The 24,179-nt window shown below is 45.8% G+C and overlaps 1 protein-coding gene across 7 annotated transcripts in view; it reads left to right on the top strand.

Moving 5' to 3' along the window:
- Kif13a (kinesin family member 13A) overlaps positions 1–24,179 on the top strand; it is a 179,550-nt gene that overhangs the window by 91,511 nt on the left and 63,860 nt on the right. For all 7 annotated transcript variants that reach the window (XM_021216077.2, XM_029547707.1, XM_029547710.1 and 4 more), the window contains exons 5-13: positions 5,245–5,337; positions 7,090–7,270; positions 11,146–11,233; positions 12,824–12,958; positions 14,141–14,253; positions 20,009–20,120; positions 20,808–21,020; positions 21,955–22,065; positions 23,503–23,637. In XM_021216077.2, the coding sequence (XP_021071736.1) occupies positions 5,245–5,337; positions 7,090–7,270; positions 11,146–11,233; positions 12,824–12,958; positions 14,141–14,253; positions 20,009–20,120; positions 20,808–21,020; positions 21,955–22,065; positions 23,503–23,637 (1,181 nt within the window). The remainder of the gene's footprint in view (positions 1–5,244; positions 5,338–7,089; positions 7,271–11,145; positions 11,234–12,823; positions 12,959–14,140; positions 14,254–20,008; positions 20,121–20,807; positions 21,021–21,954; positions 22,066–23,502; positions 23,638–24,179) is intronic.

Here is a 24,179-nt window from a genome sequence, read left to right as displayed (position 1 = left end):
CTCTCTCTCTCTCAAAAATGTGAGAAACACTTGCCCCTTACATTTATCAGTGAGACCACAAAGAAAGCTTAAAAACAAACAAACAAACAATCAAACAAACAGGCAACAATGATTCCTTTCTGAGGACTGCTGTCCACTGTCTCATCCTTTTTACTGTCATCTTTGAAACTTGGAAGCTGCACAGAGGTCTGGCAAGACAGAAGGAACGATGACTAGCTGATGACTTCCTTCTTTGCACCAAACTAATGACAAGATGATACTCATTGTAGATAATAACTAAAATCCATCTTAGGCTCTTCGCTGGCTAGGCACCGTGGCTGCTGCCTCTGTGACCAGCCTGACATCTTAGTCAGGTGGAAGAGCACTCACTGCTTGCCACTTGAAGACATGAGGCCTTCCCAGAGCCTCTCCACCAGGAAGAGGCAGCACTCACAACTAAAAGAAAATGTGAGCAAACTCCTGTGTGAAAACTGTGAGCAAAACCTGTGAAGGAAAGAGAAAGGATTTGGGTATTGCAAGTTTTGCTTTTAGGGCTGGGCAATGGTGGCACACGCCTTTGATCCCAGTACTCAGGAGGCAGAGGCAGGCAGGTGGATCTCTGAGTTCGAGGCCAGCCTGGCCACGACAGCCAGGGTTACCTGGCTTAAAAAAAAATTATTTATATTACGTTGCATATATATGTGAATCGGTTCTTTCTTCCCACCATGTAGGTCACAGGGGACAAAGTGGGGTCATCAGATGGTGAAGTGCTAGGCTATTGCTGAACTTGCTCACTGCTGCCATCTAGCTATGCTCTTTAATATCTGAATATGAAATAACAAAACCATTGCTTGACAGAGTTGGGAAAAATACTTGGAACATGTGTGATAGGCCAACAGTTGATGTCTTTAGCATGCATGATAACATGTATGATAGACTAACAGTTGATGTCTTTAGCATGCATTCAGAACAGAAGCAAGGTGGGGGCAGGCGTACCAGCCGGCTTATAAAGTGACACAGAACACAGACAGCCTATTTACTGGACGTTAAGAGTAAGTGAGCAGGGGTTAAGAGCACCAGCTGCTCTTCCAGAGGTCCTGAGTTCAAATCCCAGCAACCACATGGTGGCTCACAACCATCTGTAGTGGGATCCGATGTCCTCTTCTGGTGTGTCTGAAGACAGCAGCAGTGTACTCATATTAAATAAATAAGTCTTAGGAAAGTGAGCAGAAAGAAAAGAGAGTTAACAAAATGGGGCCTTCTTCCTTCTTGACCTAGCCTCGTCGGGATAATGAGCAGCAGTGGTGGGTGTCAGAGAGAAGGCCTCATGTTTAATTTGGGGGATCCCTCCAAGGGCAATCAGCAGGAAAGTGCAGAAAGCTGTCAGCATAAATCCTTCCGGGAAAGAGAATGGAAATGTCTGCAGGGCGGGGCTGGGCTGCCTCTGTCCATGTCCTCCTGATGGCCAGCTCGGTGTCCACATAGGGGCCGGTGAGATGGCTCAGTGAGTAAAGGTGCTTACTGCCAAGCCTGGGAAACTGAGTCTGATCTCCTACCCCTGCCCCCCGGGGTAGAGGACGATGGCTGACTCCTGAAAGTTTACCTCCCTGCATGCATGCACACGAGTTCTCTCTCTCTCTCTCTCTCTCTCACACACACACACACACACACACACTCATACGTACACACACAATTGTTGAGAATATATATTAAATAAAAGGTTTTTAAAAAAATGTTCCCGTGGATGAAGGAGCTACTCATTATTTTTGTCTTAAAAAGAACAAGTTCCCTCTAGGATGTGAAGTTATAATAAAATGTATTCCGGTCTCTCAAGGGACCTAGCTGTAGGTTTCTGAAAACACATAAGCTTCACAGTAATTCTTTCTATTTTTCTCTTTTCCTAGTTGTGTCTTAGTCAAGTTACTTACGGATAGAATGGAGAAAAAAACATTTCTTTCCAGAAATACACAAAAACATTCGCTTTATGCATTTATGTGTATAAACACATATAAACACATGCGCACACATTTCTTTGCTTTCCAAATTTTTCTCATATCCCATCTCACATGAAACTTTATTAAATATGAAAAGCCACAGGGCTGATGGCATGGCTCAGCAGGTAAAGGTGATTGCTGCCAAGCCTAATGACCTGAGTTCAAGTCCCAGACCTCACAGAATAGAAAGGGGAAAGGATTATCTCCTCCTCTGACTTCCACACATGCATCCACACATCCACACAATAGGTAAATGTGACAAGCTCGGGTTATATTCTGTCATCAAACACAAATGTGTGCGTGACACGTGCCTTATGCTCTGCAGAGCTGCAATGGGCCCTGATGTCATAGTCCAATAGTTGAAGCCAGAATGAGAAATAAACAAGGAAACACACAAACGGAGCTCCAGATAGGCTCTGAGAGTTTACAGCTCACCGTGGAGACCAAGGGCAAGAGCCACTGATGGATTACCAGTGTCCACGGCCTGAGCTCCTGTTTAGAAAAGGCTGTTACAATTCTGTTTGCTTTTAAAATCTGTGGGTGCTACCGACGTGTCTGGAGTAAGCGGTGTACTGGATGGTAGGTGTTAGAAAGGGAGCGGAAAGTCGATGTAGATTTGGAATATTGTTTTTTCTGATTCGTTTTGCAAACTTTAACCTCTCCCCCTCCTCTTTCTCTCTGTGTGGGTGTCTCTTGCATTATAACATCTTAAGTCTTTACATTGTATATAGTTACTATGTCATGGCTCTCCCCTCTTCAATAATGTTTCTTGTTACAATTGTTGACACACATAAGTACTTTATGTTTTATTTTTAGGTATATGCTTTTTCATTCTGAAACGCTTACATTTAAGGCATACAATCTCATACTATTGTTGGGTACTTAACTTGGCCGCAGTTTCTAGCATGTTAAACAGTGCTGCTAGAACGTCTTTGACGAGGTCATGTGGGGAGACTGTCTCAGATATGCACATACAGTGGGTTAGAATGGAGGCTTATCCCCTTCCCCCGTCGGACTTCCTTTCATTTTGTTTTATATGTATGAGTGTTTTGACAGCATGTGTGTCTGTGCACCGCTTGCATGCAGTATCCAAGGAGGCCAGAAGAGGGCGATGAATCCCCTGAGACTGGAGTTCCAGTTGTGATCTACTCTGAGGGTGCTGGGAATCGAACCAAGGTCCTCTAGAAGAACAGTCAGTGCTCTTAACCTCTGAGCTATCGCTCCAGTCTCGGGTTTCCTTTCTACAGCTCAACAATATTTGATGTTGCCAGAATTTCACTTTTTGGCAGCCCCATGGTTGAAGTGTCAGTTCTAGTCTCTTGTTGACAGGTTTTGAAGCATCTTACCCTGAAGTCTTGATGCACCGCAAGGCAGCGCTGAAATCCCATCTAGCCTCCCATCAAAGAGAAACACGCCACCAATAACTCGCAGTTGGTTATGTTTGAATATGCAAAGGTTTTCAGATATACAGAGGACGAAACGATTAAACTGACTCCCATCTTTCAACAGATATTTATTAAGCCCTTTATACTAGGCACTAGGATTACAAAGATAATGAGATTGCCATCTCTGACGTCCGGGTGCACTCATCCCAGGGCTGGAAACAGAACATAAGCCAGTAGTGCCTGCTGATACTGTGAGAACGAATGTTCCTGTAACCACAGGAACATGGGGGAAGGAAGAATAATGTAATTCTCTTCATTGTCTGATAGTCGGTGTGAGGAAAGCGCATGCCACCTTGAATGTTTATTAAACATGTCATAACTACATTCTGTCCCACTCCGTGATCGTGTAGGTCACGGTAGAAGCCCCAGGAGCTGAGATAGGCGAGGGTTAGTGAAAGAGAACTTGCCCTTGTCCTCCTGTGGGAGCACAGATGAGGTGGACCTGCTAACTGGTGAATGGCAACATCTTAGTTACTTTTCCTCTTGTCCTGATCAAGTACCCTGGCCAAAGCAGGTTGAGGAAGGAAGGGGTCCTTTTGGCTCACAATTCCAGAGGGCAGGGCAAGCATAGCAGCAGAGCTAGAGGCCCTTGACCACACTGTGCCGGCAGTCGGGAAGGAGAGAGCGATGAGCGGTTCTGCTTAGCTCGTTTTCTCTTTTTGATTCAGTCCAGGACGGATGCCAGTCCATGGAATGCCCCTGCCCACATGCGAGGTCTTCCCTACAGATAACTGAATCCAGCTAATCCCTCAAAGGCATGCCCAGATGTTTGCTGCCTAGGGGATTCTAGAGCCTGTCACACTGACTGACAGTCAGTATTAGCCATTGTCACCCCTCACCACCACTACCACCAGTGAGCAGTTTCCCAGCAGTTGACAGTGCAAAACACCTTGCACGGGGAGGAAGCGGGCATAAGAAAATGTACTCAGGGTTCTCTCTACTTGGCAACTGAACTCAGACGGGAGACAAGACAATTCGTATTAAATAACATTTAGATACCATTTCTAAAGAAGAAAAGGAAACCAACTTTGACAATGCTGTTGTACAGCCGGCTAACCATGGCGAAGGAACTTTAATCCCAGGAGATATGTCAGAGCAGCAGTAGTATAGAATCGTAAACTTATCCAAATATTCGGCAGTTGTTTAGGAACAAAACTGAAACTGCAAACCAGCTGTGATTATCCCTGCCTAGAGTCTGAGCTGCTGAACAGGCTCCGTTAGGAGGCTCACTGGGGATTGTAAGGTTGAGATCAACAGGGGCAGCGAAGCAAGCCCCAGCTACATAAACTGCATTTGCTACACTCTTATTTATAGCTGTATTGTAAATTTTGAGGGGGTGGGGACTAAGAGGTTATTACTAATACATCAGTAGAGGGCTTCCCATATCTCAACTCTTAAGAGCACTTGCTCCTCTGGCAGAGGATCCAGGTTCAGCTCCCAGAACCCACACAGTGGCTCACAACTGTCTGTGACTTAAGATCCAGGGCATAGAGTGCCCTCTTCTGGCCTCTGATGGAACCGCATGTGTTGTGTACACATATACATGCAAGCTAAACAATGATACACGTTAATGTAAAACTACATCTCTCTTTTTATAAAAACACACACATCTCAACACAAATCACCCGTTTTAATTTTATTTTTAAATATCTGTTTGGGCTCAGCAGGTAAGGTAATTTCTGCTCTAAGAACTATAACCGCATCAGGTGGCTCACAGCTGCATAGAACTTCAGCTCTGGGGAGTCTAACACCTTCTTCTGGTTTCTGTGGGTACCCACGAATGCACATAAAACTAATAAGTCTTAAATGTTTGTCTTGTTTTCTAGGTCAAGAAGTCGTTTTCAAGTGCCTCGGGGAAGGAATTCTCGAGAAAGCCTTTCAGGGATACAATGCTTGTATTTTTGCATATGGCCAGACGGGTAAGATGTTGCTCTGATTGAAGCTGATGATATGAAACAAGTGTTTGAAAGGATGGATAGTTCAGTGGACAAGTGCTTGCCTAACGTGCAAAATCCTGAATTTAACCCCTAGCGCTGAAATTAGAAGACTATATAAATAATTGTCCCTTCTCTGTTTTATTTGTTTGTTTGTGGTCCTGAGGATTGAACCCAGGACCTCTGGTGGTCCAAGCATGAGCTACAATCATATCTTAAATATATATAATTTCCTAACATTTAAAAGGCTGGGGAAGTTTGAGAAATGCAGAAAAATTCTCCTGACATCTTGCAATCAAACCTATCCCACTTTTTGAAAATACATCAGTTCCAGTAATTACCTAATCTTGGTGTTAATGAGCACAGCTAGTTCCGTACTATTAAGCATCATTTTCCTAAATTATAGTTTTAGCCTGTGTTTGAACTGGAAAAGCAATCATCAGTTTCACAGTATAAATGTTTTGGCAGAATCAATACAATATTTTTAGAGTCTCCCCCACCCCCACCCTCATCCCCCACCCCCCACCATCATTTGGGTTCCAAAATGATGATAGATTCTTAACTGAAACAGGTAGAGCAAAACAGGCTAATCCAAAATACAGTTGGGGCCCAGCTATTACTGCTCTGAGCTGTTGTTCTTTTGGAGTAGAAATAAGAGATGATGCCTAATAATACTGCCACCGTCTGTGTCACATGGCTGTGAGAACTCAGGAAGAGAATATGGGTAATTTAGCATGTGGTATGTCCAGCTAGGACAGGCTGCTTGTCTTAGTGATGCTGGGATTTTACTGTATATGCAATGTGTGTCCCAGTGTTAAGGTTTTCTTGCTCTGAACAGACACTATGACCAAGGCAACTCTTATAAGGACAACATTTAATTGGGGCTGACTTACAGGGTCAGAGGTTCAGTCCATTATTATCATGGCAGAAGGATGGCAGCATCCAGGCAGGCTACCTCTTGTTCCAAAGACAAATAGGAGAAGACTGGCTCCCACCCGGTTAGGAGAAAGGTCTAAGAGCCTACCCCCACAGTGACACACATCCTTCAAGGCCACACCTACTCCGACAAGGCCACACTATCCAATAGTGCCACCCCATAGATCAGGCATATTCAAATCACCACACCTAGTAAAACTGACGAAATTGGCCATCTTGTAAAAGGCTCGCCGTATAGGTATGTAGACGTGACTTTTTCAGTCACCAGAATCCATATGGAGAAGCTGGCGTGGTGGCTTCAGAGGCGGAGCCAGGCAGATCCCTGGGGCTCACCAGCCTGTCAGTCTCATGTACCACAGAAGCTCCAGGGCCAGAGAGACCCTGCCTCAAGTAATAAGGATGGTAGAAAGGAGTGACAGCCAAAGCTGGTCTCTGCTCTCCACACACACAGGCACACAGGCACACATGCACACGTTCATACGTGCACAGCTCTTTCCATACTACGTAGTGGATGGGTGGGATTTTACCTCCATTGCTCTCCTGGGGTGCATTCTTAGTGGTTGTGTCTCTACACACTCATTTGTATACAATGGACCATCCCAACCTTACAGACATAGACCCGGGAGGGGTTCTAGTGTGGAGAGTAACTGTGCTGTTCAGGGTTCTGGGTTTGAGGTCCAAATGCACCCCATGTGTTCTGTGTGTCCTTGGCCGTCCAGCAGGAGCATCTTGTGCTGCTGAAGCATCCGGCTTGCATTCTCTCCTGCCCTCCCCTCACACCGCTCTCTTGCTCTTTTCCAGGCTCTGGAAAGTCCTTTTCCATGATGGGCCACGCAGAGCAGCTGGGCCTTATCCCAAGGCTCTGTTGTGCTCTGTTTCAAAGGATCTCCCTGGAGCAAAACGAGTCGCAGACCTTTAAAGTCGAAGTATCCTACATGGAGATCTATAATGAGAAGGTCCGGGACCTCTTGGACCCCAAAGGGTGAGTGAGTGCTTTGAAGTAAAGCATAAAATGAGGAAGAGTCATCTCATTTTATTTTTTAAAGATATTTTTTATTTTATTTTATTTTATGTATTTGACTACACAGTCGCTGTCTTCAGACACACCAGAAGAGGGCGCCAGATCCCTTTACAGGTCTGGGAATTGAACTCAGGACCTCTGGAAAAGCAGTCAGTGCTCTTAACAGCTGAGCTATCTCTCCAGCCTGGAAGATCATTTTAAATGATTTTTTTTTTTTTTTTTTTTTGAGACAGGGTTTCTCTGTAGACCAGGCTGGCCTCGAAATCAGAAATCCGCCTGCCTCTGCCTCCCAAGTGCTGGGATTAAAGGCATGCGCCACCACTGCCAGGCTTTAAATGATCTTAAAATTAAAATTGCCAGGTTGTCTACATATTTGGGCCATTGGTCACTGTTCCGATGTTGGTTCCTGTACTAAAAATGAGGAGCCTCCCAAAGCCTTTCAGTGTGTCAGATGTATGCCGTGAAAAGTTATGTCAGCTCGTGCAAAGATGTTCTTACTGCTGGCATTGTTTTTTGTTATCAGGGACAATTCATTAAAACAAAATTATAGGAGCTGAGAGCTGTGGTTAAGAACGCTGGCTGCTCTTTCAGAAGACCCAGGTTTCATTGCCCACACCTTCAAGGTGGCACACAATCATCTATACTTCTGATCCCGAGGGATATGTCGCCCTCTTCTGTCATCTGTGGGTACTGCACACACATGGTGCATAGATGTGTTCAGACAAAATACCCATACACATAAGATAAGATAAATAATAATTATAGAATTGAATGATGTATGCCTCTAATCCCAGTACTCAGAGGAGGACAGATTCAAACCACCGGTTTGAAACTGTCCTAGGCTGCAGAATGAGTTCTAGGCCAGAGTTATGTAGTGAGACCCTGTCACAAAGAATCAGAAAATTGTGCTAGTAGCTGCACATTGGTCCTTGCGTTTATTTTGGAAACAGCAGCTCTAAATTGGAAGTGTAGTAGCAGGAGGGTTGTGGCCACCATCTCCTCCCTGGTTATGTGTTGGGAGCATGCAGGGAACTCTTTAAGGGTCTTTACTGGCTTGAGCCCCACTCCCATTCTGAATGATTCGGGAGACACAGGTGAAACCCAGACATCCCTGTCTCTCATAGGTGATGACAGGTCGTGATGTCACACACCTTTCATCCCAGCACTTGGGAGGCAGGCAGGCAGGCTGATCTCTGAGTTGGAGGCCAGCCTGGTCTACAGAGTGAGTTCCAGGACAGCCAGGGCTACACAGAGAAACCCTGTCTTGAAAAGTATCAGCAAACAAAACAAAACAAAACAAAAAACTAGGTTACGGAGCTGGTGAGATGGCTCAGTGGATAAGAGCACCCGACTGCTCTTCCAAAGGTCCTGAGTTCAAATCCCAGCAACCACATGGTGGCTCACAGCCATCTGTAACAAGATCTGACTCCCTCTTCTGGAGTGTCTGAAAACAGCTACAGTATACTTACATGTAATAAATAAATAAATAAAACATTTATTTAAAAAAAAAACTAGGTTACTAAAAATCCAAGTGAGCTTGAGCCATAAATTCATTTTTCCAGTCAAACTTTGCATTGATTTAAAACTGACTAGATAGTTGGAAAATAACATAGAAAGCAGGTGAAGTTTAAGAAATGAAGCTGACCTTTAGCCCTGCCACTCACAAGTCCCCTTGGGTAACACTTGGGTATGCCTCTCTGCTTTGTTTCAGTCGTGCAGTATGTGGACACGTTCACATCTTCAAGCTATTTGATAAATAGCAATTCGATATCCAGAATTTCCTGTGTAACCCGAGGATCGCTTTGATGTATCATTAAATACTTTCCAATAATTTTAGCAGCTGTAGGATGTGTCACATCTCTGCCCACTTTCCAGCCCCGTGGTCTCCAATGAAATCAAAAGTTTTAATAATAACTTTATAGACATCAAGACTGCCCCTCCCCCGTCATTGAAATGTTTGCGTTTACTTTAAAGAAGTATTAACTGTTTATACAAAAGAACCCTTGTCAGGTATGAGGAACAGTAAAATCAACCCCTGCCTACACACCCACTTGTCTTAACAAGTGGAATCTAGCCAATCATTTTTAACCTGTTTTTATGTTCCCTTCCCTGTTGGTCCTGGAGGTAAATACTACTAGAAATTTTAAATTTGCCATCGGCTTCCTCTTCTGTAGCATTCATCCATGATTTTGTACAATTTTTAACCTTGATAAACAGCACCAGCATATACTCATTTCATTCATTTTTATATAGGGGTTAATAATGTGATAGCGTTCACTATTGTTTAACATCTCGTTGCATGATCAAACACTGTGCCTTTCCCATCATGCATAGGCTTCATGTCTCAGCTCCACCATAGGCGCGCATGTGCAGGCTTCACATCTCCGTATAATGCTATTCTGGGCTTCCTGTCTCTGTAGAGTGCCGCTCTGGGCGCGCATGCGCAGGCTTCGTGAGCAGTAGGTACAGGAGCTTCTAGAGGATTCTTCTGGGGATAGGACTGTGTGTCACAGGATACGGAGGCACCTGTTTCATTAACTAGAGTGCCCACGGTATGCAAGAATTCCCTCTATCAGCATAAAGGCCTAGGTTTAATTCCTGCCGTGCTGCCGAGCGATATAGACTCTGGTTGGGAAGAGTGAGCCCACTGCTGGGTTGGGTGCGCTCTTGAAGATCTGACTGCTCAGTCCCGGAGTCCAGCACTTACTACAGTTGCATTGCCTTCTCGTTCTCAGAAGTAAGATTAAACGGGACACCTGGAAAATGCTTCTGTAGCATTGCCAAGTGTTTAGAAACATAGAGAGATGCCAGGCATTAACTCTTTGAAAGATGATAAAATGCCATGTGCCATGAAAAAGATGGCACCCGCAGTATAGAAAATACCTACTAACTTCAAGTTTTAAACCTCATTGGTCTAATTAACTATCAAATGGGACTCAGATCAGAGCTAACCATTTAAAATTCACAAGATCCCCTAAAGGGGTGATGAAATGGTTCATGGGGCTTGCTGCTGGCTGAAATGACCTGAATTTGATGCCAGGGACTCATGTGGTAAAAGGGAAAACCCCACTTCCTTCTGACCTCCATATGTGTACTAGTGTGAATGCACACACACACACAAACAGGGAGACAGAGGCACATACACACTCAAGCACACAGACACTCACATAGACATATAGACACACATGCATAAATTAACTATAGCCCCAATATTGTCATCAGCAGAGCTAATTCAAGTATCAGACATCAGTGGCTACAACTGTGTCATCATCTGACTTTCTGTATATAAAATTGCCAGCATGGGGCCAACATAAATCAGTGAAACTTGGAAAAGTAAATTAAAGTTAAAAAGATTTTATTATTGTTCAGTATTTGCTCAAAACCTTTTTAACTTTAAAGAAGAGGGGAAAAAATGAGGCCTGGTTGGCAGTGAGGTTATGGGAGGGGCTGGGGAGCAGAAGGAGTATAATCAAATGCCTTGTTTGGAATTCCCAATAAATAAAAAGATTATCAAAAAGAATTGAAGTTGTTCTTTATGAAGAATGTGTAGGTTTATCCGTCCTCCACCATGGGAGGCTGGCCAGGGTTGTGTGCTGGTTTCCCTTATCCTTGGGTTGAGAGAGAGACATTTTTAAAATAGTATCACCATTTGAAATCAGAGTCTAAGACATTTCTCATGCGGAGTGCTGCTTTGCGATAAAGTGGCCATTAAAGCACCTTCTTTCTAATCACTAAGAGATCCTTTTGCATTTGTAATCTGAATATCTAAGTGCTTGGGGAAAGGGGGAAGCTTCCAAGTGTGGTAAGACCCACTCACTTGATTCTTCTTCCTCTAGGAGCAGGCAGTCCCTGAAAGTCCGGGAGCACAAGGTTCTGGGGCCGTATGTGGACGGCCTGTCTCAGCTGGCTGTCACCGGCTTTGAGGTAAGGGCCTTTTTTTTTTTTTTTTTTAACCTCATAAAAGAAAAAAGTGTGTCCTTCAGTCACACTTCTGGCTGCCTCGTGGTGAGGCGTTCACAGTGAGACCAGAAGGTCCAGCAATCTCAGGTTGCTGAGTGTTTCCCCTTTGTCACTACTGAAATGCCTCCCCCAGGTGGCAAGCAATACAATGTCCTTCCAAACAATCAGGTTGTCTGCTTGGCATTTGGTAGTTAACTAACCCCCTTCTTATAGGCAGAGGCCCTGCCTTGATTTCTAATGTTCTTCAGTGTGCTGGCTCCCTTCTTTTTCAGATTCACTGCTTTATCCAAGGACTGATCTGTTTTCTCCCCGTTCTCAACTTTGTTTTGTTTTGTTTTGGTTTGGTTTGGTTTGGTTTTTCAAGACAGGGTTTGTCTGTATAGCCCTGTTTGTCCTGAAACCCACTTTGTAGACCAGTCTGGCCTCAAACTCAGAAATCTGCCTGCCTCTCGAGTGCTGGGATTAAAGGTGTGTGTCCCCACTCCTGGCCGCTCTTGACTTTTATACCCAGACACGATGTCCTGCTGTCATTTCTACAGTCATTACCTTGGACGTTTTAACCACACAGATTTCTAGTTCTTTTGCTGAAGAAGCAGATGAATGAGAGAATAAATAAATGAACAGACCCCTGTATTTACTTATAATGTATAAGATTACCCATTTATCATCTGAGACTCGGTAAAGCTAAAACTAAGGTGAGGGTCAGCATACAGCTATTTAAATGAAAATACACTGTATTTCTCAAGTTGGGTTTGGACTTAACCATCAGTTTAAATGCACCACCGTTGTGACGTGAAGGGGCCTTTCTGAATCAAAGGTGCTCAGTCAGCACTTTGACTAAGCCTGCTTCCCAGCTAATGGTGATGAAACTCAGTCCCTGCTGCCTTGTCACCTCTGAAAAACAGGGATGCAACTCCATTTACACCTGAGAGCTGCCTCTCCCTAGCCGTGGGGAATCTTAGATGAGCTCCATGAACTTATACATCTTGGTGTGCCAAGAGGGTTCCTTTCGTAACACTTGTTCAGCAAACGTTTTGTAGGAGCCCAGTGGCTCCAGGTGCATCCTAAGAATGAAGACACAAAGCTCTCTTCTCCTGTAGAGCCAGAGCTGCTCACAGAGGGAGGGGAGGCAGATAGCAGGGGACAGGCAGCCGCACCAGGGTGACAGGCAGAGGACAGTTAGAATTAAATGGGACGACGACTATCCTTTAGTGTGTGTGTGGCGTGCTCAGTAAGTGTCTGCTCTTCTGGGAACTTACAAAGGAACAAATGGGACATTCACAGGGCAAGAAGAGCTAGGGGAGAGAGAGAGAGAGAGAGAGAGAGAGAGAGAGAGAGAGAGAGAGAGAGAGAGAGAGAGAATATGAATGAATATGAATGAATATCTCCAGGTGGGGAGGAGACCCCAGCCATACTGTGTAGAAAAGAAGCTAGTTATGTCTATGGAAGGGTGTGACCAAGGCATGGGAGGATCGTAGTGGACACATTCTTGGGGTGTGTCAGGGAGTGAACCCTTGTGTTTGCTCATAGCACTTTCTTGGTCTTTACCTCTAGGACATTGAGTCACTCATGTCTGAGGGAAATAAGTCTCGAACGGTAGCAGCGACCAACATGAATGAGGAGAGCAGCCGTTCCCATGCAGTCTTCAACATCATCATCACACAGACGTTGTATGACCTACAGTCTGGGGTAAGGGACTCGGAGTGGAAACAGGGAAGTGTGTCACAGTTGGACTCAGAGGCTAAGGACCAGGCTGGCCTTGAACTCACATCGCTCCACCTGCCTCTTCCTCCCAAGACTGGGACTAAAGGCGTGTGCCACCACCACCCACCTTTCTACTGGCATCTTTCAGTTGGATTTTTTTAGGGCTTGGGATATAGTTAGTTCCGTTGGTAGAGGGCTTGCCTAGCAGGCATGAAGCCCTGGGTTTAGTTCTCCACTGCTGCATAAAACCCAGAGGCAGGAAGGTTAGGAGTTCAAGGCCATCCTTGACTTCTTGAGACTGTCTGGGGGAAGAAAAATGGATGTTGTGTGTAACACCCTAACTATCATGAAGATGTCTCCACACAACTTTTAAATATGTGTTCTTTTGAACAAGTATATCCCTAAAAAGCAACCAAATCTACTTCAAGGCTACCTGAGATGTTACAAAAGAAACTGCAACATTCTATCTAAAATCCATCTAAATTCTATCTCAAAAAAGGGCAGAATTTGACCCAAATGCAAAGGAGCTTCACGTGCTGGTGTTCCATCCAAGGTCCATAAAACTTCTAACTTCTGTCTGTCCTGGACACTGTCTAGCCTTCTGACTGTCCTGGAAATTCTTCTGATAACCCTGAAAGTCTGGAAAACCTTCTGCCCAGCTGCAGAGCAGAATGTTCGATTACTTTACCCTCTTAAATTTGCCTTAGGGACTCAGAAGATGGCTTAGTGGCTAAAGCTTGTGACACACAAACATGGGGGCCTGAGTTTGGATCCCCATGACCCATGTTAACTCCAATGTGACAGAGCACTTCTGTAACCCCAGGACTCCCATAATGAATGGAGGAGAGATCTGAGACAGGAGACTGCCCAGAAGTCTCTGGGCCAGCCAGTCTGAATCACTGCAGTGAGCCCTGTATGGAGACCCTGTTCAACGAGGTGGAAGATGAGGGCCATCACCTGGGTTACTCTTTGGTCCTCACACACATAAACATGGGACACACATATACACGTACAGTGCACATACATACACAGATCTAAAATTGGTTTACTAGGAAACCAATAACTGTGAACCGGTTAAGATCCCAAGTGCTTTGGAGTGGATCACAGTGTCATTATTCTCGTGTGTCCCTTCACCTGGGCTGTTTCTCTCTTATTTCCTACAATCAGAACTCTGGGGAGAAAGTCAGCAAGGTGAGCCTGGTAGACCTGGCGGGGAGCGAGAGAGTGTCGAAGACTGGAGCGGCAGGCGAGCGGCTGAAGGAAGGCAGCAACATTAACAAGTAAGGTGACCAAAGGTGACCGGAGCAACCCAGGCGTCCCTTTGTTTTGCGATGGAGGGTGGGGAGTGGGTGCCTGGTTGCATCATAAGGATCCAGTGATTCTGACACAAGGTTAAAGTGTTGGTAACTTTGTAACTTTAGTAAACCTGATGGAAGACAAATGGTGGCCTGCAATTGTTTCTGTACAAGACATTTATCATTGAAGTAAAGTCCTGTGGTATAGCCCTGCCCTTCCCCAAGTGGTCAATGACCTGTGTCTTATGTGGATAGGTGGTCCCCAGCTCAGGGTAGATGTAATAGAAGTTATTTGTATTGTCACTTTGATTATAACTGGCTAACGTGACTGAAGGAAGGGAAAATGATTCGTCTTCTCACAGCTGAAAACCCATCTCAGGGGAAAGCAGCCGGAGCGACTGAGGCTGTGGGAACTGGCTGTCTTTCAGATGGGTGGATCAGGAAGCAAAGAGTGGGCCAGAGGCAGAACTCAAACCTCGAAGTCTAAGCCCCAGGGATCAGCCCCACCCTTCCATCCCAACTAGGCTCCACAGCCTCCCACCACAGCACCACCGGCTGGGAACCAAATGTTCAATTCAAGCACATTCGATCCCTGATAGTGGTTCAACTAGGGATCTTTTAGACTTTGACTTTGAATCCTTTCCTGGGACAAGCTGTAGTCTGTTTCTATACCTCCAGGCTAAGTAGATGATGACAAACCATGACTCCCTGGATGGATCCATCCGGCACTCCACAGTGTGCCGTGTTGCTAAGATGGGATGCTGGCTAGGGAGGGCAGGTGTGTCAACCGCATTCTTGACTCACACAGTGTTTCCTACTGAGAGTAGCTTTATCTGGAGCTGACCCCATTGTAAGTCAGGGAGTGCCTACAGTACAGTCTTTGGTAAACTTCAAGCCACAGTTATAGAGCAGATCTATCAACAGAAAAGCCTGCCTTAAATTCCTTTGTAAAGCTGACTCATATTGATATATGAGTAATGTAGATGAGGAGTCTCACTGTTTGGAGTGTGAGTGTGTGAGTGTGTGTGTGTGTGTGTGTGTGTGTGTGTATGTGTGTGTGTGTGTGTCTGTATTCATGTATGTTCAGGGAACAGGCTGCCCAGAGCTCATCCTACATCCACTGCTTACGAGATGTGTGTTTTGTGGGCAAGTGACATAGCCACTCTGCCTCAGTTTTCCCGTCTGTAGAGGGGAGCTTGAACAGTCTCGGCTTCCTCAGACTGCCAAAGATTAAATGCCACCGTGCATTTAGAACAATGCCTGGTGTGTGGTTTGCACGGAATAAATACCAATTATGTCAGGAGTGTTTTCTCTAATCAGCGTAATTGCTGTCATTACTCCGAGTTCTACAGAAAATCGCTGAGTCTTTGTTACCCCTTTCGGGTGATCCATTGTAGTTTGAGGTCTTGTCTTCAGCAGAACGTGATGATGAGAAATATTCTCAGGAGCACGCTCCTGCAGCTTGATGTTGTAACATAATATTGGCACAAAATGCTCTTAGCATATGAAAGCCCAGAGAGGCCATGTGAGACATCACCCCCTTTATCAGACGGACACAGCTGCACACACTGGCAAAGTCTCTCCTTTTTAAGGGATCCCCCCTCCCCTGTCCTCCTCTCTCGGGCTTTCATAAGTAGGGGCTTTGTTGTGCTTCATGAGGAAGCTTTGAAGAAGGTCAGGATGGAAGAAGGAAAGATGGCCTGGCCGTTCTGCTTCCCTAGAGCCCAGAACAGGGTGGGAAAGCAGAGACTGGAGCATGGGATGGGGGGGGGGCAGGGGGGGCGGACCAAAGCAAAGAGCATCCCTGTGTTAGGAATTCATTTCCTGATGCTGATACCTCAGAAAAAGATATATATATCCTTTTTGTAACTGATGCTGGCTTCCTTCTTGTGTCTGTCTGTCTGAGTTTTCTCTTGTGCCTAGAAAGGTTCTGAGTTTTCTCTAGGAAGTAGCTCATCTGATCTGCCCATTAGATTGATTGATTGATTGATTGATTGATGTGTGCATACTTACAGGTGGCCTGGAAGGCCAGAAGATTGTCCCCTAGAGTTGAGGTTATAGGCAGTTGTGAGCTGCTGTGTATGTGCTGGGAATTTAACCCTAGTTCTCTAGTAGAGTGTCTGGTGTCTTAACTTCTGGGTCGTCTCTCCAGCCGTAACCTGCCATCAGCATTGTAAGATGGATTTTCTATCTTCATCTGGTCAATGAGAAAACCAAGGCAGACAGTGGTCAGGTAGTAAACCTAGGACTCTAAGTGCAGTCCCTGGGTCTGACTGCTGGAACGCTCCAGGGGCTGTATGCTGTTTGCCGGGCACAGTCTGATTCTTTGGTCTAGCATGAATGTTATTGATGCTTCCTCGTATTTAGATACTGAGTTATTTAGAAATCCTGACTGGTCTGTGCTGGATTGCCTCCAGGCTCTGTGGTAACATAGTCTAGATCCCTTAGCAACTTCTGCACAATGACTTATGAGCCCTCCTCACAGCCCGTTCTTTTCCTAACCTGTGCACTAAGGTCACTGACAAATGGAATGTGTGGACCTTCCTGCTGCTTTGGGAGGCGGGACCTCTGTTTTTGGTGCTCTCTGTAGCTTTCATGTGTCTTGTCTTGTGTAGGACACAGAATGGGTCATTTTGTGTCTGCTGATGGGACAGGTGGTTTAAATACTAGTAAGCTGGTGTTTGGAAAAATCACGTAAGTGAAAACCCATCAGATAGGAATCACGAGTAGACTTGGTGCCTAGCCCGAATGATACCAAATAACTCCACACTGTAAATTCCAAATCTGGTGTACACATTACAGGGCAAAAGAATTCAGTAGGTATAATTTAAGTCGGGTCTCTAAGACGTAAAGATTACCCAAGTAGACCCTATATTGTCAAAGGCTTCTTCAAAGGAAAGAGAGATGCAGGTGAGCCTGAGCAAGGGGATTGAGGGACCTGACTTGTTTTCTGCCAGAAGATGGAGGAGAGGACCATGAGTCAGAAGTGAGGGTGGCCTGTGGAAGGTAGGAGACAACAGAAGCGTGGGGGCTCCATAGACCCCACCTACCCAGTTCTCTAGACCCCACCCACCCAGCTCCCTAGGCCCCACCCATCCAGCGCCCTAGACTCCACCCACCCAGGAAATGTAGACCCACCTACAGACCTCCAGCTTTAGTCCGGTAGTACACAGTCTGAATTTCTGACCTTCAGAGCTTTAAGATTACAGAGCCGTGTGGATTTAAGCCATGGCATCTGTGATAATATGCGATAGCAGGATAGCGACCCTTGAGGGACTCTGGGTCAGGAGAGAGAATGCATCGCTACTCTGGAAGCAGGAGGCACGGGAATTCTGAGGAAGCAAAATCAAGATCACTCCACACTCACGAGTCAGCCTCCAGACTGTTGCGCCAGACCAGGGGTTCTGGACCTGTGTGTCCCGACCCCTTTGGGGATTGTATATCAGATGTCTTGCCTGTCAAGATATTTACATTACGATTTGTAACAGTAGCAAAATTACGGTTGTGAAGTAGCAATGGAATAATCTGGTTAGGGTCAGCACAGCATGAGGCATTAAAGGGTTGCAGCACTAGGAAGGTTGAGAACCACTGCACCAGACTGTTTCTACATTGATCTTTGTTTGTTCCCATCATGGGTATTTTCCTATTTATTAGGGAAACTGTCCAAGATACCTCCGGGAGGTCCTATAGTGTATATAACAAGTACACAACAAAATTCTGAAAGAGGTCAAATTTCAAGGCACGTGTGCACGCAAGGATCCCAGATAAGAGGTACAGGCTTGACCTTTGCAGAGCTGACTAGAACACAGGGCAGAGTGAGCTGCAGACCCTGGCCTTGGGAGGCAGAGCAGAAAGAGCTTTGGAGCTGATGTGTTGGTACATAGGTTGCCATAGAAACATGTGGAGAACAGTGAGAACCCAGCAGAGGTGATTGGCAGCTGGAAAGGTGGAGTCAAAATGGGCTTCCCAGAGGAGACCCTACAATTTCCTGCTTATCCAATCCAGCCATGTGACCTTCCCTCTGTTTCCTCCTCTGTAATGCATGACTAAGGAAGCTGTCAGTCAGGTAGACTTACTGTGAAGATTCAGTAAGCGGTTTCTTGTAAGGTGCACGGGACAGCGGCTGGCAGCCAGGACGCTAAGCGTGTGCTAGCCATGTTAATAAGATGAAACTGTTTGAAGTCCCACAAATGGCTTTCTAAGCCTCGTGACCAGCCGGATGCTGAAGCTAAAGAAATTGCTGATGTATCTCGTCAATGTGCTCTCAGCCTCTCATCCCCGCCTCTTTATACAAAACATTAATAATCCTCTTGGGCAGACCTGTCAGCAGTTTCGCATGACTAGTGCCTGCTTAATGGGCCGCAGATTTAGGGGTTTCGTCTCTCCCAAAGCTCTTAAGTGCTTTAAAGCGTGGGACGCTCCTTTCGTTTGAAGAGCGAAGGCACCAGGGCACCAAGTGGCTGCAGCTATCCAGGAATGTGCTGGATATAGGTTCTCTGCAGACATTCTCCCCGTGGAGGAGGGGTGAGAAATCGCCCACCAGAAAGCCAGGCTGCAACTCCACCTGTCTGGTGTGAGTGGAATGAAGATGCCACTGGACTCCAGCTGCTTCCGTTTTTCTACACACTGATTCAGTTCATGGAGTGCCCTTCCCAAGGCCGCCAGACAAGGACCACTGTTACTCAAGAGGCTGGGAAACGACATCAAGGCTTGTCTAGGCTACAGAGTGAGTTCAGGGCTAGCCTGGGCAGCGTAGACCCTGTCTTTGAAGAAGAAAAGATAGAAGGCTGTGGGTATATCTCAGTGTTAGGATCCTGGCTCCAGGATGTTCAGTCCTAAGTTCTGCAAAATAAAATAAAATAAAAAAGAAAAAGAAAAAAGAAAGTTAATTACTATTTGTCCATTACTATTTCTAAAGCTGAGTTCCATTCAGGAAATACTCAAATTCATCACTTCTAGGATTATAGGATTCTGTGTGGTTGCATCCTGCTGGACTCCACCCTTCAGCAGGTTGGGGTCGGGCCTGCATTTCTGACAGGTTTCCAATGATGGGGATTGATGTTTTAGGACTACGCTTTGTTAATGATGAGCCCAGACATCCTTGGGCACTGTCAACTGCAAGTTCTCAGGATCTAGTGTGTGTGTGTGTGTGTGTGTGTGTGACCCTGAGAGACCTCCGTCTGATTTAGTAGGTCTGAAGCGGCTTCTGTGGTTTTCTTAAAAGCCCTGGAGTGTTTACCCATGCTCCTTCGAGTGGCCGAGTTTGAAAGTGAAGTGTGATGCTGTCCTGGGTTTCGGCACGTCTTGGCTTTTGTGAAACTGCGTTAACCCCACACTGAGTCATGTCACCAGCATTGAGTGCTAAGTTATAGGAGTTGTTCTGCCTGGTGCAAGAGCAGAGGCCTGGGTGGTCCCAACTTGACCTGAAGATTAAGTAATCTAGACTTTAATATTTGGAGTGAATTAGTGCTTCCCAGTATGGTTTTATAATTGCATGTTTTGGGGTTCTAAAATACACATCTTATAAGTGCTGCAATTAAGAATAATATTTTCTTGTAGAAATTCATTTTATGCTAATAGGCTCCTTTTTTCTTTGTTCTTGGCTTCCGGGAAAATTACTAGATTTAACCGACTGTTGATTTAACCGTTCTGCATATTTTTTTCTTGTTTTCTAGAAGGACGGTTGTTTTATGAAAACAAAACATTCCAAAAAAGTTAATTTTCACTCTTCTTGTGGCAGATCGCTTACAACATTGGGATTGGTTATATCGTCACTGGCTGACCAGGCCGCTGGCAAAGGCAAAAACAAATTCGTGCCTTATCGTGATTCGGTCCTCACTTGGCTTCTTAAGGTAATTTGTTAACCTAGGATTCATATTTATCTGACCTTGCCGTTTCCAGTGGGATAGCTGTTAAAGAAGTGTGCAGGGGTAACCAAGCACACAGTACTGCCTAACCAAGCACACAGTACTGCCATCCTAATTCTTAGTGATGCACAACAAAGATATCTTGTAGGGTGTGTGGAGATGGTAAGATCGATTGCTTGAGTAAGCTTCAGTCCCTGAGTTCCAGTCCCCAGCATCCATGTGAACAGCTGGACGTGGAGCTGGTGGGGCTTGCTGAACACCCAGTCTAGCTGAGACAGCTGGCTTCCGGTTCAGCAAGACACACTCTAGAGGGATTAAAAGTGACAGCAAAGACATCTAATAGCTTTCTTTACCTCTTCATGTGCATACCTACACACACACACACACACCTCCCTGCACACTCATGTACATGTGCCACATAACAGCAAACAGACACAAATTAACGCTACTTTATATCATTTTGTTCTGTCACAATGTCCTTTGGCAGGTACTATTTATTGCTATAAATATAGACAGATCACATTTCATCTTTTTTATAAAATGATGTGCAAAATGTTAACACACGTACACTATGCGTTTTCTTCTCAAAGAACAAAGGCGAATGTGACTATTTTACCGTGTGCTGATAAAAGTGGTGTTCAACAAGGTGCTGTTACTTGACATTCTTTATAGGACAATTTAGGAGGGAACAGCCAGACCTCTATGATAGCGACCATCAGCCCAGCGGCAGACAACTACGAGGAGACACTGTCCACGCTAAGATACGCAGATCGAGCCAAGAGGATTGTGAACCACGCTGTGGTGAATGAGGATCCCAATGCCAAGGTCATCCGCGAGCTTCGAGAGGAAGTGGAGAAACTGAGGGAGCAGCTCTCGCAGGCTGAGGTAATATCTGTCTACCGTGCCTGTTCCCAATGTCCCTTCACTTGGGCGTCTGATGGGTAAGGACAAGCTGGCTTGCGGCCCTGGGTCATAGCCATGTGATTCAGCATTTCAGTGTGTAGCATCTGCTGTGGGCTAAGAGGCATTGTAAAGGACAACTGTGACCGACTGCTGCCCTGGCAGCCTGCAGACAGGAGGAAAAGGATGTCGATCCTGTCACTGCCTAATTGTTTGCTTTATTCGGTCACATGGCCCTTGAATTTCCAAAGGGAAATCCTAAGAACCGTGTGGGGTGGGGTTTTTTGTTTGCTTTTGTTTTTAAATTGACGTTGTAGATTGTTTCCACCAGGCTTTCAGGGAAGCCAGGCATCCTTGCCCTTAGTCTTGGAGATTGGGTCTTGTTGACAGAAAGGTTCCTAAGTGGCTACTGCAGCTTCAGGATATTTATGGGTGACACTATTGATTTCTGTCTTATTGACAAATAAATAAATACGCTTAACTAACCTTTTCCCTACATTGAGATATTTTAGAGATAAAATTTAGCACTGGTTTTTCTATCTTTAAATGAAACACCTGTTAGTCTTTATTGATTTTTTTCCCCTCTATATATTAGTTTGCTTTTTTTTTTCCTGCCTCTTCTTTAAAGAGGAACAGACAACCATGTCCTCCTCTTCCATTTACTTGATGAGCGAAGTCCAAGGTCCATACTGGTGGTGTGTGAGTTCATTGCTTTCGAGAAACTGTTACTACTTGCCAAAGAGGGACATAAGGATGCTGAGATCTGGCTCATAACTATTTAGCATGCTTATAGCTACATACAGAAGGTGCAGGGCCCCGTGTTCAACCTCCAGTACCACAGGCAAGGATGCCATTATATATGTTCTGTCCATACTGCTGCAGAGATTGTGAAAGCTGACGTCTCTGGTTTATGTTAAAGGCCATGAAGGCCCCCGAGCTGAAGGAGAAGCTCGAAGAGTCTGAGAAACTGATAAAGGAGCTAACGGTGACGTGGGAAGAGAAGCTGAGGAAAACGGAAGAGATCGCACAGGTGGGCTCCTGAGCTGGCTTCCTCCCACCTGCCGTCTCCTCGGGACAGACGTCTGCCTCCTCCACGGCAGAGGTTCTCAACCTCTCCGATGCCAGGGACCTTTAATACAGTTCCTCATGCAGTGGTGACCCCCAGCCATAAAATCATTTTTTGTTGCTACTTCCTAACTGTAATTCTGCTACTGTTGTGGATCATGATCTAATATCTGATAGGTGTGGATCATGATCTAATATCTGATAGGTGTGGATCATGATCTAATATCTGATAGGTGTGGATCATGATCTAATATCTGATAGGCGGGATATCTGAGTATACCGCCCCTGTGAAAGGGTCCTTCGACACCCAAAGGTCGAGAACTGGCGTTTCAGGGCCTTGTTCCCTCTGCCAAGCTCATTTTAAGGCACTAGTTTCACGTCTTTCAGCAGTCTGTGTATGGTCCTTTAGGATGCTCGGCTGGATACTCCATTGAATAAGCAAGGCTAGGGGGATCTTTGCTCCTCCACATTGCGATAGAGTAGACTTTTGGTGGTGTTTTGTTTTGTTGTTGGTTTGTTGGTTTAGATCTCTTGGCATTGAAAGCTCTGATTGGCAGAAACTTTCAAAACACAGCGCGCCATAGGTTTTTCACCATGTGCTTCTCTGTGCTCATTGGAAGACGCTGTGTGAGCAGTCACTGAAATGGATTGCGGCAAGGGCAGTGGAGCCGGAGCGTGCCCTCAGTCACGCTCCACACCATGCATTTCATGGACACGGCCACCGCTGGTCTCCTCGTACAAGAGCATGTGTTTTCATGAAAGGCCGGCTTCCTTTTGTTAGCTACCATGTTCCCAGCCATAGATCAGTACCTGCCACATTCTACACTCTATTGCATAAGTCTTACACGGACAGGTGGACTCAAGGCCTGTCGTTACAGGGTCTCTACCTGCCCCTCCAACCCCATCTCCCACTGTTTCCCCCATTTGCTTGGAGTTGTTTGCCCCTGAATTCGTCCTCTGTGCACAGAGTCTGCTGGGCTTTCCAGGGATCACATCTCAAACAACTAATCTTGCCTCTTGCTGTTGATATTCATCCAGTGTTCCAAGAATTGTCTCACACATTCTCTGCCCATCCTGATGTCCCTCCCAGGAAGCCATGCCGCCCTCCCTAGCCCTCCACGACACACAGATTCTCTCTTCTGTGGTCCGGTTAATCCGTCTTGTCTCCCCCCCCCCCCCCACAGACTTTCAGTTTCTACAAGCCGACACCGTGTGCTTCCCCCGCAGTGCCCTGTGACACTGCTGTGCCCTGCACTGTGGCCCTTAGTCAACTCAGTCGAGCCGGGTAGAATGTGTCATCTCTTTGGCGTTGTCCCCAGAAGCAGTGACTTACTCTTTCCATGGATACGTCTTGTGAGTAGAACAACAAAGCGTCTCTTCTTCTGTCTGTGTCCGTCCCCAGGAGAGACAGCGGCAGCTGGAGAGCATGGGGATCTCCCTGGAGACCTCCGGCATCAAGGTGGGGGATGACAAGTGCTACCTCGTCAACCTGAACGCAGACCCTGCCCTCAACGAGCTTCTAGTTTACTATTTAAAGGTGAGAAGGGCTATGAGAACAGACCACAGTGCTCTTGCGTCATCCCAACTGAACCTGGATGCCCCGCCCCAGACCATAATGGTGCAGCCCCTCTTATCATTAGAAACAGCCTTGGTTTCACTGATGCCCTCAAGGACAGGCTTCAGAGGGGACAATTCAGGGTACACCCATAGAAGGACCCAAATGTAAGGTCACCCAGTCAGGTGTCTGGGGTCCAACCACAGTGATTCTGAGAGGCCTCGGAGAATCATCATTGTAACTCAAGGAAGATACCAAGTCGCACACAAGTGCAAAGAGATCATGGAGCAAAGCCCCAAGTCTGTCTTAGCTCTGACCCCATTATCCAGAAAGGACATTTGCTCTATGGTCATCCTTCAGAATGGCCTTTTAGCATTGGCATTGTGCCCTTATGTGCACTGAGCATGCTGGGGGCATCTCCAAAGTGGTTTTCCAATATCCTACCTTTAGGTCCCATGTGCATTCCCACTCCCTCTCCTCTCCTCTCCTCTCCTCCTCTCCTCTCCTCTCCTCTCCTCTCCTCT

The sequence above is a fragment of the Mus pahari genome, chromosome 16 (genome assembly GCF_900095145.1).
Source record: "Mus pahari chromosome 16, PAHARI_EIJ_v1.1, whole genome shotgun sequence".
Lineage (NCBI taxonomy): Eukaryota > Metazoa > Chordata > Mammalia > Rodentia > Muridae > Mus > Mus pahari.
Note: the sequence above shows the minus strand (reverse complement) of the source record. Positions and strands in the feature narration are given on the sequence as shown.